This window comes from Oncorhynchus tshawytscha, linkage group LG25 (assembly GCF_018296145.1).
Source record: "Oncorhynchus tshawytscha isolate Ot180627B linkage group LG25, Otsh_v2.0, whole genome shotgun sequence".
NCBI classification, from domain to species: Eukaryota; Metazoa; Chordata; class Actinopteri; order Salmoniformes; family Salmonidae; genus Oncorhynchus; species Oncorhynchus tshawytscha.
The window spans coordinates 7,761,439-7,778,612 of NC_056453.1; the positions used below are offsets into that span (position 1 = coordinate 7,761,439).

General features: G+C 42.5%; 1 protein-coding gene across 1 annotated transcript in view; it reads right to left on the reverse strand.

Moving 5' to 3' along the window:
- Positions 1–17,174, reverse strand: part of LOC112224157 (vesicle-fusing ATPase) — a 59,677-nt gene that overhangs the window by 28,110 nt on the left and 14,393 nt on the right. Inside the window, exons 2-7 of the mRNA XM_024387514.2 lie at positions 9,631–9,716; positions 7,429–7,528; positions 4,969–5,008; positions 2,478–2,644; positions 1,986–2,093; positions 1,618–1,693 (exon numbers count right to left, since the gene is read on the reverse strand). Coding sequence (XP_024243282.1) covers positions 1,618–1,693; positions 1,986–2,093; positions 2,478–2,644; positions 4,969–5,008; positions 7,429–7,528; positions 9,631–9,716 — 577 coding nt within the window. The remainder of the gene's footprint in view (positions 1–1,617; positions 1,694–1,985; positions 2,094–2,477; positions 2,645–4,968; positions 5,009–7,428; positions 7,529–9,630; positions 9,717–17,174) is intronic.

The following is a 17,174-nucleotide window of genomic DNA, read 5'->3' on the forward strand; positions in this document are numbered from 1 at the left end:
AGGCAACTACATCTGCCACACTGATCCTCAACACTGGGGCCCCTCAGGGGTGCGTGCTCAGTCCCCTCCTGTACTCACTGTTCAACGACTGCGTGGCCAAGGACGACTCCAACACCATCATTAAGTTCTGACGACACAACAGTAGTAGGCCTGATCACCAACAACAATGAGATAGCCTATAAGGAGGAGGTCAGAGACCTGGCAGTGTGGTGCCAGGACAACAACCTCTCCCTCAATGTGAGCAAGATAAAGGAGCTGATCGTGGAATATAAGAAAAGGAGGGCCGAACAGGACTTTATTAACATCAACGGGGCTGCAGTGGAGCAGATCGAGAGTTTCAAGTTCCTTGGTGTCCACATCAACAAACTAGCATGGTCTAAACACACCAAGACAGTTGGGAAGAGGGCACGACAACACCTTTTCCCCCCTCAGGAGACTGAAAAGATTTGTCCCCAGATCCTCAAAAAGTTCTGCAACATCGAGAGCATCCTGACCGGTTGCATCACTGCCTGGTATGGCAATTGCTCGGCATCTGACCGTAAGGCACTACAGAGGGTAGTGGGTACGGCCCAGTACATCACTGGGGCCAAGCTTTCTGCCATCCAGGATCTATATACTAGGCGGTGACAAAAAATTGTCAAAGACTCTAGTCACCCAAGTCAGACTGTTCTTTCTTCTACCGCCTGGCCAGCGGTACCGGAGAGCCAAGTCTAGGTCCACATGGCTCTTTATCAGCTTCTACCCCAAAAGGCATAAGACTGCTGAATAATTTATAAAATGACCACCCGGACTATTTACATTGACGACCCCCCCCTCCCTTTGTTTTTACAATTCTGCTACTCGCTTATTATCTATGCATAGTCACTTTACAAATTACCTTGACTAACCTGTACGCCCGCACATTGACTCGGTACCGGTACCCCCCCCTGTATATAGCGTCGTTATTGTTATGTCATTTTCTTGTGTTAATTTTTAAAACTTTAATTTAGTAAAAAAATTCTTAACTCTATTTCTTGAACTGCATTGTTGGTTAAGGGCTTGTAAGTAAGAATTTCATGGTAAGGTCCTGTTGAAGTCGGGCGCATGTGACAAATACAATTTGATTTGAATCCTGGCACTAGTGACAACTCTTAGCTCATAGACAGGGGAACGGTGTAAAGCTTTTAATGTATTAACTAAATATTCCATCAATGACATAAAGAAAAGTACTTAACATTGGAAAAAAAATGGCACTTTCCTCTCTAGGGCCATCTAGAATTTCATCACTCAAAACTTCTGAGAGCAAGACGAAAGGCCAACAAACTGTGGACAGGGTGCCACCTTGTGGCGGTATTGGGTAACAACAAGCACATGCCACAAATGGATAAAGTCAGTCAGTTAGTTTAGCCTTGTAAGCAAACCTACTTTAAATTACACAAATCTCAAGCCTTAGTAATTCAAATTGTATTATGCTGAGGAACACGATTTGAGCACATCAACCTGTCAGATATATATGACCCTGATTTACACATACTGTAATGGATTGAGACTAAATCGATGTGCTGTAGTCACGTAATACAAGACAGCGTCACACATGGCCAGTTTTCTGCATCGGAGCGAGCCAGGGACGACACTTACCAATGAGGGTAAGAGAAGAGCTCTCTGCCTTCTCAAAAACCACTTGGCTGTTTCCCAGCAACAAGCCAATGTCAATCTGTATAGACCAGAGACAGAAGACAGTTAGGAGTGAGTAGATGGTGGACAGAGAATTGTGCCCATTCTTCACGAGAATTTACGTTACCATCAAGCACCTTGGGTGTGACTTCACCATGTTATATAAACTATAACTACTGTATAGCTAGTGTAACTAGATTACTACTGTAACGACGATTAGTTCAAGTGTATGAACATTACTATGTAATGTAAAGTATATTAATCATATATAAATGGTATATCTTATGGTGATAATCGAGGTCCTAAGGTAGGTTGATTGGTGCTCTAGATACCTTGTGCTTCTTCCCAGAGCCTGCTTCTCCCTTGAGGATGCTTGGGTCCATGGCTTCAATGTCTTTTATCAGCAGGCCAAACAGCTTGTCACAGAAACTAAACACCAGCTAGAGACATCAAGAAAGAGGAAGAGTGGACAACGTTAGAAGGTTAGAATAACGTAGAGTCATCAGCATGCAGAACACAAATACAAAAGCGTGGCAACTTGGCACAATCTAAGAATACAACAAAAATGTTTGTGCTATTAAATAATTTGAGGAGAAGTTCGCTCGATGCTACCCCTCAACCTAAAGCCAAGAGTACGACAAAGTCAGCCCATGTTAATGATCCACAGTCAGTTTTGCCACTTTGCAATGGTTAAGCTGATCCTAGATCGGTTTCTACGGGCAACTTCTACCAAGAGCCTCAAGACCACCAAAGTCTTCTAAGAGGTACGCAAGTAACCCCACCCTGTCACCCCAGCGTCCTTCTATAGGTTACAGTTCCCGTACCTGCTGGCCCGTACTGAAGGCCTGGCTGTTGAAGTGCTGGATGAACTCTGCAGCCATCTTGTCTGAGTCGTATTGGCTGCTGTCCACACTCTTCTTCTGCAGGAAATCAATCTCCACCATCATGGTGCCCACACACTGCTTGGACTTGTCAAAGTTGTAGTCGGTCACTACATGGAAAGGAAACATAGCAGAAGAGTAGCCCGGTAGCTTTTCACCCCTTTACTCCGTTTTCATTTTCAAGTACAATGTCAAAAGTCTGATCGGTGTTCATTTGTAGGACCTTGCCCAATAGTGCTATTCACTTTGCAGCATATTCCATGAACAACCTAGTCAAGGACAAACACCTTTAGCATCATTATTTTCTAATGGATTTTGCATATTGAATCACTTGGTTCAATAATGCAATGACCACGTGAACGGCACACTAACACGTTACAGCGAGTTCAAACAGGCCTCTGTTGTTCAGGGCCTCACACCTGAGAGAGCGTAGTCTGCAACACAGGGCTGCATTTGATGAAGGAACTAGCGGTTCTTTCAACAGCTGTTCACAGCCACCTAAGCAGTACCGTAATTATGCAAATTAGCCAATTACCAGCTCTATTCCAGATCAGGTGTCTTTACGTAGGGACACTTTGCTAATAACACTTTCAGGAGGGGCATATTTCAAATAATATTATGCTGTTATCCTAGGCAGAGCTAGTCTGGTCCCATACTACATGTATGGATGACAACACCACATGTTTGGCTTGACAAAGAACGGACACAGAGGAGTTAGCCAAAGTTCTAAACAGATCTGGACCACCAGGATAAAAAGAAAAAAGGCTCTGCGTGGTCAATCAGTCTTCCGCAGTGGCCGTATACCATTTACTGCCATGCGGCCTCCGCTCAAGTCAGAGCATTCATACTTCCTGCGCTTCGCGGAGCAGAGCTGTTGTGAAGGATGTAAGGCAGAGCTATAGGACTTAGGCTATTACCGCAAGCATCGCCGCTATAGATATTATCAGAAAATGGGTGTATACTGGCTAGGGCTTTGATAACCTGGCCGAGCTTCAAGACCACCACGATGTGCTAGATCAATCACTTCCCCCTCACTGCGTCCACATAGATCACATCGACCACATCACATAGACCAACCCCCCCCCTCCTGAAACTATGGGTGTTTCTCAATATGCATACTACCGTGCTCCACACTCATGTTCGGATTGCATTCTCAGAAGACGTTCTCTTGAGGACGAGAGGGTGGAGAAAGCATAAAACACTCGCCCCTACTGTATTACCTCACACTGCACCTCCCCATTCACTGAACCTTCTTCCAGCGAGGACAATTGCAATAGAGACTAAACAAGATACACAAAGCAAAAAGGTTTTCCATCATAATTGTCAGCTAACTATCTGTGAATTGTAATGATCTAGCTAGCCAGCTTGTTAAAAATGACATAAAACTAAATGTTGTGCAAGGTAGATGTCTATTCTTTGTGGGTAGCTAGCTGCTAATTGTTCGTGGCTAACAGACTACGCACACTACAGTGGGTATGTGTCACGCTTACACTGAGTGTACAAAACATTAGGAACACTTCCTGAAAATTGAGTTGCACCCCCTTTTTTCCCACAGAACAGCCTCAATTCATCGGTGCATGGACTCTACAAGGTGTCGAAAGTGTTCCACAGGGCTGCTAGCCCATGGTGACTCCAATGTTTCACACAGTTGTGTCAAGTGGGAAGCATTGGCGTCAACATGGGCCAGCATCCCTGTGGAACACTATCGACACCTTGGAGTTCATGCCCCGATTTCGAAATGTTTTACCTGGGCCAATTGAGATACAGAAACTCTATATCCTTGGCTACTCTGTTCAAAATACGTACATCGGAGAAGTGCCCTCCATGCTCCGTTTCGCAAAACTTGATTTTAACTCATACTCCGACCCTCCCATGCTCCAATTTGCGTGCTCGGAGCACGGTAGCATGGCTGTTGAGAAACAACCTATAAATCCAAATCAACAGGCTGGGGGTGGCATTTGATGCTCTATCACTGCAGCAAAGGACCATGGGATAATTGGCATTTCTCTGGCAGAGGGGAAATATCTCTAAAACCTTTAGAGTGAAACATGATTAAGTTACAGGGTTTTTGTTAGAGAGATGTTGGGGTTTTATTGTCAAAACCAAGCTTTTATTGAAGATACAGACCATAGCTAGCCATTTATTTTTCATACAAATTCATATTTACAATGACGGCCTAGGAACAGTGGGTTAACGGCCATGTTCGTCGGCAGAACAACAGATTTTTTTACCTTGTCAGTTTGGGATTTGATCTAGCAACCTTTCATATACTGACCCAATACTCTAACCACTTGGCTACCTGCCGCCCCATCTGGTGGCTAATGATAGGACAGCAGTTATACAATGGCAATCAATGAGAAGAATTCAGAGAGAGACTGCACTTTGTCTTCCTGCATTCACCTCACAGTTCAATACAATCATGTTTTAGTCTTACCTTCCACATCCTGACCAATGGAGAGGCCTGCCCATTTTCTCTGGGAAAACAAGTAATGTATCCTAGTCAGTGTACAGTTCACACATTTCATTTGTATTAACTATGCAAACAAAGACCATATAAAAAGGGCATCACTATCTATAGAATCCAGTTGCCCAGCAACAAGGTACAAACAGGCTCAGGAAAAAGAGACCTTCTAACATACAGTACCAGTCAAACGTTTGGACACACCTACTCATTCAAGGGTTCTTTATTTTTACTATGTTCCACATTGTAAAATAATAGTGAAGACATCAAAATTATGAAATAACACATGGAATCACATAGTAACCAAAATATATTTTATATTCTTCAAAGTAGCTACTCTTTGCTTTGATCACAGCTTTGCACACTTTGCATTCTCTCAACCAGCTTCCTGGAATGCATTTCAATTAACAGGTGTGCCGCCTTAAAAGTTCATTTGTGGAATTTCCTTCTTAATGCGTTTGCGCTAATAAGTTGTTTTGTGACATGGTAGGGGTGGTATACAGAAGATAGCCCTATTTGGTAAAAGACCAAGTCCATATTATGGCAAGAACAGCTCAAATGAGGAAGAGAAACGACAGTCCATCATTACTTTAAGACATGAAGGTCAGTCAACCCGGAACACTTCAAGAACTTTGAAAGTTTCTTCAAATGCAGTCACAAAAACCATCAAGCACTATGATGAAAGTGGCTCTCATGACAGCCACAAGAAAGGAAGACCCAGAGTTACTTCTGCTGCAGAGGATAAGTTCATTAGACTTAACAGCCTCAGAAATTGCAGCCCAAATAAATGCTTCACAGAGTTCAAGTAACAGACACATCTCAACATCAACTGTTCAGGGGAGACTGCGTGAATCAGGCCTTCATGGTCGAATTGCTGTAAAGAAACCACTACTAAAGGACACCATTAAGAAGAAGAGACTAGCTTGGGCCAAGAAACACAAGCAATGGACATTAGACCGGTGGAAATCAGTCCTTTGGTCTGGAGTCCAAATTTGCGATGTTTGGTTCCAACAACTGTGTCTTTGTGACGCAGAGTAGGTAAACAAATTATCTCCGCATGTGTGGTTCCCACCGTGAAGCATGGAGGTGGTGTGATGGTGCTTTGCTGGTGACACTGTCAGTGATTTATTTAGAATTCATGGCACACTTAACAAGCATGGCAACCATAGCATTCTATAGCAATACACCATCCAATCAGGTTTGTGCTTAGTGGGACGATCATTTGTTTTTCAACAGGACAATGACCCAACACACCTCCAGGGGTGTGTAAGGGCTATTTGACCAAGAATGAGAGTGATTAAGTGCTGCATCAGATGACCTTGCCTCCACAATCACCCGACCTCAACCTAATTGAGAAGGTTTGGGATGAGTTGGACCGCAGAGTGAAGGAAAAGCAACCTACAAGTGCTCAGCATATGTGGAAACTCCTTCAAGACAGTTGGAAAAGCATTCCAGGTGAAGTTGGTTGAGAGAATGCTAAGAGTGTGCAAAGCTGTGATTAAGGCAAAGGTGCCAAATAACACACGATTCCATATGTGTTATTTCATAGTATGTCCGTCTTCACTTTTATTATTATTATTACACTATTATTATTACAATGTAGAAAATAGTAGAAAAAATTAAGAAAAACCGCCAAATGAGTAGGTGTGTCCAAACTTTTGACTGATACTGTATTTTTGCAACTACTAGACAGTACACCTCCAATGAACCATCAGTGATAACTAGGGTGTTCTGACAAAGACAGTGATGTAGGCTCTCTTAAACACGGTCTTATTTTACAACATCTTTCAAGAAGAACATCAGTCCCACAACAGGTTAAAAAAAAACATCCGGTCCGGGCTAAGGGTTTTTGACTGATAGTTGAACCCACGTGTCACCTACTTTACATGGCAGCCGAAGCTCTAAGCTACTGTACGGCGCATTAGGCCATTGATACATGTCCAGCCAAGAGTTATCATGTAGCGCATTGCTACAATCTTATAAAATGTCTACGGTCCTATTTACAACTGCTTCGGTTCATTACTCCAATCTAGTTGTGAAATAAGACCGGCCAAGGAGGACGTTGCTGGAGTACCTGAGTGCCGGCTGTGGCTGCAGAGTTTATAGAAGGAGAAAGAGCAGGCAGAGACAAGCAAAGGTCAAAAGCAGCGACAGACATGATAGGAGACAACAGAGTGGAGGAGGAGCATGCACACAGGACGGGCCATAGTAAGCCAGAAAGCTAAAGTCAAATACAGTCAGAAGATCATCCACACATTGTGACTGCGCTGCACCTGTAGAAACCAACTTTATCATCGTCATCGATTAAATGATGACTTTAGTTATAACATGTGGGTTCGACTTGGTCAATGTATCATTTATCTATCAAGTAAGGATAGCTTTGAACACAGTGTGTGTAGCCTATTTTATGAAGGCCATGATGGTGTCTCCTACCTGTGGCAGACTGAAGGCGATGGTCCCTGGGACCACACTCTGGTGGGTCTTCACTGTGAACACAAACTTGTGGGTCGGCGTGGTTCTCACGGTCACGTGACTGCATAGAGAAGAGGACTATCATATCATACAGAGAAAACTATGATATGTACAGTGGGGCAAAAAAAACATATTTAGTCAGCCACCAATTGTGCAAGTTCTCCCACTTAAAAAGATGAGGCAGGCCTGTAATTTTCATCATTAGGTACACTTCAACTATGACAGACAAAATGAGAAAAAAAAAATCCAGAAAATCACATTGTAGGATTTTCAATGAATTTATTTGCAAATTATGGTGGAAAATAAGTATTTGATCAATAACAAAAGTTCATCTCAATACTTTGTTATATACACTTTGTTGGCAATGACAGAGGTCAAACGTTTTCTGTAAGTCTTCACGAGGTTTTCACACACTGTTGCTGGTATTTTGGCCCATTCCTCCATGCAGATCTCCTCTAGAACAGTGATGTTTTGGGGCTGTTGCTGGGCAACACGGACTTTCAACTCCCTCCAAAGACTTTCTATGGGGTTGAGATCTGGAGACTGGCTAGGCCACTCCAGGACCTTGAAATGCTTCTTACGAAGCCACTCCTTCGTTGCCCGGGCAGTGTGTTTGGGATCATTGTCATGCGGAAAGACCCAGCCACATTTCTTCTTCAATGCCCTTGCTGATGGAAGGAGGTTTTCACTCAAAATCTCACGATACATGGTCCCATTCATTCTTTCCTTTACACGGATCAGTGATCCTGGTCCATTTGCAGAAAAACAGCCACAAAGCATGATATTTCCACCCCCATGCTTCACAGTAGGTATGGTGTTCTTTGCATGCAACTCTGCATTCTTTGTCCTCCAAACACGATGAGTTGAGTTTTTACCAAAAAGTTAGATTTTGGTTTCATCTAACCATATGACATTCTCCCAATCTTCTTCTGGATCATCCAAATGCTCTCTAGCAAACTTCAGACGGGCCTGGACATGTACTGGCTTAAACAGGGGGACACGTCTGGCACTGCAGGATTTGAGTCCCTGGCGGCGTAGTGTGTTACTGATGGTAAGCTTTGTTACTTTGGTCCTAGCTCTCTGCAGGTCATTCACTAGGTCCCCCCGTGTGGTTCTGGGATTTTGGCTCACTGTTCTTGTGATCATTTTGACCCCACAGGGTGAGATCTTGCGTGGAGCCCCAGATCAAGGGAGATTATCAGTGGTCTTGTATGTCTTCCATTTCCTAATAATTGCTCCCACAGTTGATTTCTTCAAACCAAGCTGCTTACCTATTGCAGATTCAGTCTTCCCAGCCTGGTGCAGGTCTACAATTTTGTTTCTGGTGTCCTATGACAGCTCTTTGGTCTTGGCCATAGAGGAGTTTGGAGTGTGACTGAGGTTGTAGACAGGTGTCTTTTATACTGATAACAAGTTCAAACAGGTGCCATTAATACAGGTAACGAGTGGAGTACAGAGGAGCCTCTTAAAGAAGAAGTTACAGGTCTGTGAGAGCCAGAAATCTTGCTTGTTTGTAGGTGACCAAATACTTATTTCCCACCATAATTTGCAAATAAATTCATTAAAAATCCTACAATGTGATTTTCTGGATTTTATTCTCTCATTTTTTCTGTCATAGTTGAAGTGTACCTATGATGAAAATTACAGGCCTCTCTCATCTTTGTAAGTGGGAGAACAATTGCACAATTGGTGGCTGACTAAATACTTTTTTGCCCCACTATGTTTACATGGATAGCAAGCATGATATTGAGAGAATTTTTGAATCCCCTTTATTGGTTCAAGACCCGACAGAGAGACACAGCGAGACCATATGTTCCATGGTGACATTTTTCTGCTGGGGTGGGTTACTTCTTTCACCAGGTAAGAGCTTTGGTGAGTCCCACACCTGCCCCAGAGGGACAGTTGCAAGGCCAGAGATGAAAAGACAGAACAACATTATTTGGTGATAGAGAATGAAATCAGAGCAGCCACAGACAGAATGTGACAGCCCTGGGGCTTTTGGCATCCTGGCTAGAGAGCTGAGCCCCAGTGATCCACTGTGATCTACCGCCACACACACACAGGCCTTTGATGTGGCAGAGGCACCTCAGGGCTGGGGATCAAAACACATGTACATGCATAAACAGCATACAACCATATAATGGTCACACACACATTACTTACTGTTCAAACTGTGGGTCCTTCTCACTCACGACTGCGCAGTTGGTAAGTGACAGTTCGTCTGTTGGGCATCGCGCCGCTTGCATAGTCTGGCAAGGAGAACAGAAAAAAAAAAAAGAGACTCAATAACCGTAAAAATGTTTTTTTTTAAAAGGAACATGTCCCGGTGACATACCAATTGCAATTGATATGGTGTAATGAAAATATTTCCTCTTTCACACCCCTTGTCTGTGGTATCACATGCCTTTTCATAAGTTTCAGCTATTTGAAAATATTGTGCTACTAAAGGCTGCTCCAATCCAGTTAAGTAGAAAGGACCTGCGTCATTTCCTCAACATTGCTCCCGAGTGGCACAGCGGTCTAAGGCACTGCATCTCAGCGCTAGAGATCTTCATTAGAGGCACCCTGGCTCGAAACCAGGCTGTATCGCAACCGGCAGCAATTAGGAGTCCCATAGGGCTGCGCACAACTGGCCCAGCGTCATCCGGGTTTGGCCGGGGTAAGCCGTCATTGCAAATAAGAATTTGTTCTTAACTGACTGGTCTAGTTACAGGTTAAATGAAATATTGAGATAAGTGTATTTTGGAGGCGTATAGCAAACAAACAGATAGGCCTAGGCTACATATGGGACAAACTGCATTCCCATGTCGATTGTCAACCTACGCTCTTTTAAACCAGATCGCTTCTTTTCAAATAAACATTGTTTTTTTTTTGCCTGTGTGCCAAACTTCCCATATTACCTCTGTGCAAGTTAGTGGGTCTAAGACGAATTCAATTTAGCCTAGGCAATGAATGGAGTTGTCCCTCCACTCCTGCTAATTTGATTGGATGGAAAAGCTTTTCCTGCTATTGGCTATCCATTCATACATATCCCCAGAAGTGGGAGGGAAGCATTGAAAATATATTGATGTAAACTGAAAAGAGATAAGTGTTACTTAAAGGAATAGGGCTTTGTGGGTAGTGAAGACATGTAGGATGGTTGACAAGCCTCATACAGATGCAAAACAACTCAGGTTTGTTAACCAAAAACAAAAAAACAAACAAAAAATGAACCCCATTTCATAGAGTGTAGGCTAAAGTTCTCCCTTGAGGGATTCTGTTTAAACCAACAGTGTAACTCAAACTATTACACATTTCAAGAAAGAAATCAACTGTCTAGGCCGGGGTTGTTGTTTTGCATCTTCCTGAGAATAAAGTCATTACTCCTAGCTACTTCTTTGAAGAGCTATGGTAAAATTCTAGCAACGTGACACCTCGGACTTCAGGCTATTTTCCAGGCCTACGCAACTTTCTCATAACGGTTGATAGTAACCTTGTAATATATCACAGCTATAAGTTCTCCACAGGGATGATGGTGATTTATACAAGCCATAGCCTCTCACACTGCAAAGAGTTACAAGTGTAACATGTTATAAGTCTCCAGAAAAATATATTTTGTAGAGTTCAAATACCCATGCCTCCACTATCCAACTTCTACTGAATGACATGGCCTAAAAATCTAGATTTTTTCCTAGCGATTCACAGTATAAACTGGAACATGCTCTTTCAAATGGCACATACTAAAACAGGTGAATCCAGGTGAAAGCTATGATCCTTTATTGATGCCACCTGTTAAATCCACTTCAAATCAGGTAGATTTAAAGAAACTTTTTAAGACTTGAGCCAAATGAGACATGGATTGTGTGTGCCATTCAGAGGGTGAATGGGCAAGGCAAAATATTTAAAGTGCCTTTGAACAAAGGATAGTTGTAGGTGCCAGGTGCACCGGTTTGAGTGTGTCAAGAACTGCAACGTTGCTGGGTTTTTCACACTCAACCATTTCCTGTGTGAATCCAGAATGGTCCACCACCCAAAAGACATAACACCAACTTGACACAACTGTGAGAAGCATTGGAGTCAACATGGGCCAGCATCCCTGTGGAATGCTTTCGACACCTTGTAGAGTCCATGCCCCGATGAACTGAGGCTGTTCTGAGGGCAAAAGGGGGTGCAACTCAATATTAGGAAGATGTTCCTAATGTTTTGTACACTCAGTGGCTCAGTGTCAATTGACTTCTGGGCCACATCCTGACTGATGGCAGCCCATTCTTGCATAATCAATGCTTGGAGTTTGTCAGAATTTGTGGGGTTTTGTTTGTCCACCCGCCTCTTGAGGATTGACCACAAGTTCAATGGGATTAAGGTCTGAGGAGTTTCCTGGCCATGGACCCAAGATATCGATGTTTCGTTCCCCGAGCCACTTAGTTATCAATTTTGCCTTTTGACAAGGTGCTCCATCATGCTGGAAAAGGCATTGTTCGTCACCAAACTATTCCTGGATGGTTGGGAGAGTTGCTCTTGGAGGATGTGTTGGAACCATTCTTTATTCATGGCTGTGTTCTTAGGCAAAATTGTGAGTGAGCCCACTCCCTTGGCTGAGAAGCAACCCCACACATGAATGGTCTCAGGATGCTTTACCGTTGGCATGACACAGGACTGATGGTAGCGCTCACCTTGTCTTCTCCGGACAAGCTTTTTTCCAGATGCCCCAAACAATCGGAAAGGGGATTCATCAGAGAAAAGGACTTTACCCCAGTCCTCAGGAGTCCAATCCATGTACCTTTTGCAGAATAGTCCCTGATGTTTTTCCTGGAGAGAAGTGGCTTCTTTGCTGCCCTTCTTGACACCAGGCCATCCTCCAAAAGTCTTCGCCTCACTGTGTGTGCAGATGCACTCACGCCTGCCTGCTACCATTCCTGAGCAAGCTCTGTACTGGTGGTGCCCCGATCCTGCAGCTGAATCAACTTTAGGAGACGATCCTGGCGCCCTGAAGTCTTTTTCACAACAATTGAACCGCTCTCCTTGAAGTTCTTGATGATCCGATAAATGGTTGATTTAGGTGCAATCTTACTGTCAGCAATATCCTTGCCTGTGAAGCCCTTTTTGTGCAAAGCAATGATGACAGCACGTCCCTTGCAGGTAACCATGTTTGACAGAGGAAGAACAATGATTCCAAGCACCACCCTCCTTTTGAAGCTTCCAGTCTGTTATTTGAACTCAATCAGCATGACAGAGTGATCTCCAGCCTTGTCCTCGTCAACACTCACACCTGTGTTAACCAGAGAATCACTGACATGTCAGCTGCTCCTTTTGTGGCAGGACTGAAATGCAGTAGAAATGTTTTTGGGGGGGATTCAGTTCATTTGCATGGCAAAGAGGGACTTTGCAATTAATTGCAATTCATCTGATCACTCTTCATAACATTATGGAGTATATGCAAATTGCCATCATACAAACTGAGGCAGGAGACTTTGTGAAAATTAATGTGTAATTCTCAACTTTTGGCCACAACTGTACATAGCTTCTAACGTTAGCTGATAATGTTTACTTTGCAAGCTAACAGTACATTGGCAAAATGTACCATTCTGCTGCTTGACAGGCATAAACCACACAGTATGGGAAATTAACCTAAACCACTCATACTTGTCAGGTATTGTTCACTTCTACAGCACTCAAATATCCAATTAACTGTGGCCGATATCGGGACCTTCACGTATCTGAAATGACATGATCGGTTAATGTTTACTGATCTTGAAAAAGTATGCAGTTACTTGCTGTACAACACTGATGGAGCTAAATGTGCACAATTGTTTTGCATGGAATAATCAGAAATGTGTACTTTGACTATAGGTATTCAAGAGGTGATGATATTACAACCAAATAGATTTATTTAACAATCCCTTGAAAACGGCACATAGCTGTCAATGGTTTTATTGGAGCTGGGGGGGGTCTCATTGCCACGCAGCAGGCAAATCGAACACTCTGCAAGTTATTGTGACGTTTTATTAACAACGACTTATAGAAAGCTTGACCATATATATATTCAGAGAGATATGCAATTGCAATAGGGTCAGCAGTGTACAGCAGTGTTTTCCCTAGGATCTTTTTAACAGCAGCGGCAAAGTGGGCATGGCCAATGGCTGTTCTACTAAGCTAACATATGGAATTGTTTTAAGATGGTCATACCATCAGATCCTTTAGCTATTTGATTTAGTTTTAGGACCCCTTAAACAAGGTATCAAAATAATATAAATTATTTCATGAAACATTGAATTTGGATTCACTGCCATTAGCCCATTGAATAATAGTCCCCCTGAAGTGTCTGTCCTATATCTGAGCGATATAAGAAAGAGCAGGAAACAATTCGTTTATTGCCTAAAATTAGTACTTTTTTTTGCTATCATCTTTTTAACAGACTTCAGACAAGTCTTGTGAGGCATCCTAGAGCAAACATGTACAGTGTATTCGGAAAGCATTCAGACCCCTTCCCTTTATCCACATTTTGTTACGTTACAGCCTTATTGTAAAATCGATTATCTACACACAACAGCCTATAACGACAAAGCAAACAGGTTTTTAGACATTTTTGCCAATGTATTAAAAATTAAAAACAGAAATATCTTGTATAATTATTCAGAACCTTTGCTATGAGACTCAAAATAAAGCTCAGGTGCATGCTGCTCCATTGATCATCCTTGAGATGTTTCTACAACTTGATTTTAGTCAATTTAATTGATTGGACATGATACGGAAAGGCACACACCTGTCTATATAAGGTCCCACAGTAGATAGTGATGTCAGATCAAAAACCAAACCATGTGGTTGAAGGAATTGTCCAAGGAACTCAGAGACAGGATTGTGCTGGGGGGGGGATTAAAGTGAAAGAGGGACAGTGAGGTGGGAAGAGAGTGGAAGACAGAGGGAGGCGAGAGCGAGCGAGCAGTGCAAATGTACTTAAACTTATTTCAACTCTTTTCTCCCAACTTGTTAGACAATCATATGTACCTACGAAGGAAGGATGGCCAGCCACAGAGGAGGGTGGTTTCTACTAAGGAGGCCGTGCTGACCAAGATGCACGCTGGCCATTTCGGAGTGAAGCGCATGATTGCCATAAATCAACCTACGCTTCTTCTGACAGGGAATTGTCAAGGAGGTGGACAGCTGGGCAAGTGAAATAACCTTTTGTTTATCAAATCGCATTCTATTATATCTGAAATTATGATTTAAATGAATGTCAGAGTGCAAAAAATATGTTTCAATTTGTCACTTTTTGCTTAAAAAAAGGTCAGTACCCTGTCTAGCCTGCCAGAAGTTTGAGAGGGCAAAGACTGTGGCGCCGGTGTTGAAGCGCATCAAAGTTGTTTCACCATGGCACATGATCGGTAAGTGTCCCAATTCAAATTTTGCCCTGATGAGTTGTTTTATAAATGGTAACTGTATTTTACCAAAACAGAGTTCAATATTATAGTGTGTATGTCAGTATGTTTACAAATAGGAAAATCTGCATAATGTATGTCACTAAGACTTTAAAATGTTAGGGGTGGACCTCATCGGAGCCTTCACGAAATCCAGGAACGGCAACTGCTGGTGTCTGACGGCAACTGATCACTTTACCAAGTGGGTGGAGGCAATACCCATTAAGGTCAGTAAAGGAAGAGTGCGTGCTTAACTCCCTTCTGTAAACCATTAAAAAGGGTGCTTGGAACCAAAAATAGATGTTAGTTTTGTATGGCACCCATCAAGGACGAGACTGGCAAGGTCACCTCCAATGCAATGATGAAAAGCTTTAGGTAGGCTATACCTTCCAAAAGTGTTAAAAGTACATACCTCCCATTTATAACACTGCACTAATCCATCAAATGTTCTCCCTGTAAAAAGTGTAACCTGTGTGTTTGCTTGTCTCGGTCTCCTACCCTGTTCCCTTTAACTCTGCTCCTGTTCTCCAGGACCTTTGGGTTCTGCCAACACCCAGATGTGGATCTATGGGATCAATATCATGCCAAATGTATTGTGAACTCACAGCATGCATTTTGTATTCATGTATCATGATCTATACAAATAAAGTACCAATCCACAAATGTAAATCGCTACCCACAAATAAACACCTTCTGATTTGTATATCGATATATTGCATTCAATTTCTTTTAGAACTGCAGATATGCAGGTAATTTCCAAGAGCCTTAAGTAAAATGACTGCCATAAAGATTCACATATATGGAGTTGCATATCTCTACTTTGGAAGTGATTTGGTCACCTGACTTTTGGCAGGGATTTGATGACAAGAAAAGAATTTCACACGTAGAAAAAAGTTGTCACAGTAGAAAGCGATTTGTAGTCGTAGAAAAAAGGTTTGTATCCATAGAAAGCGATTTGTAGTCGTAGAAAAAAGGTTTGTATCCATAGAAAGCGATTTTTATAAAATTCGCTGGCAGCCTCTCGTTGGGCCATGTTGATGCCTGACTTAAGGCTGCAGAAATTATAGTATGGTAAACATAATGTTAATGAAAACCTCTAGCGACTCCCAAACCCGCATGCGGGAGCGTAATCATTGCCTGAAACGAATTAGCATAACGCAGCGGACATAAATATCCCTAGAAAAATGTCCTATTCATGAAAATCACAAATGAAATATATTGAGACACAGCTTAGCCTTTTGTTAATCACCCTGTCATCTCAGATTTTCAAAATATGCTTTACAGCCAACGCTAGACAAGCATTTGTGTAAGTTTATAATAGCCTAGCATAGCATTATGCCTTGCTAGCAGCAGGCAACCTTGTCACGGAAATCAGAAAAGCAATCAAATTAAATTGTTTACCTTCGATGAACTTCGGATGTTGTTTTCACTCACGAGACTCCCAGGTAGATAGCCAAAGTTCATTTTTTCCCAAAAGGTTATTTTTTTTGGCTGAGAAATCGCCCGGAAATTGCGGTCACCACAACGGCGAAAAATATTCCAAATTAGCTCCATAATATCGACAGAAACATGGCAAACGTTGTTTAGAATCCATCCTCAAGGTGTTTTTCTAATATCTATTTGATAATATATCCGTTGGGACAATTCGTTTTTCTCTAGGACCGATTGGAGTAATGGCTACCTCTGTACTTTACGTGAGAATCTCTCTCGGAGCCACCATGTGACCACTTATGCAATGTGCCCGCATACGGCTATTCTTCAACAGAAATGCGTAAAACTACGTCACAATGCTGTAGACACCTTGGGGAATACGTAGAAAGCGTAAGCTCGTTGATGGTACATTCACAGCCAAATAGGGAGTCATTGGAAAGCAGCGCTTTCAAAACCTGGGGCACTTCCGGATTGGATTTTTCTCAGGCTTTCGTTTGCAACATCAGTTCTGTTATACTCACAGACAATATCTTTACAGTTGGAAACGCTAGAATATGCACACTTGAACATCTTTTCCTGACAAAATATCCCGTTTAAAACGGGAACGTTTATTTTCCAAAAATACTGCCCCTAGAGTTCCAAGAGTTAATCATATACATAACCATAGTATGTCCAACTTAAATAATTGAAAGCCCAAGATTACTCTGTATTTGCAACACTATTGCAGTGTACATCCGTTCATCACACAAATAGTTGAATTATAGCTGGCCAGTGTGATAGCGCCACTAAATGTGAAGGATATATCATACAGACTTTGTAACAGTACTTACTGCCTCAGTCCCTCGCCCCAACCTGGGCTTGAACCAGGGACCCTCTGCACAC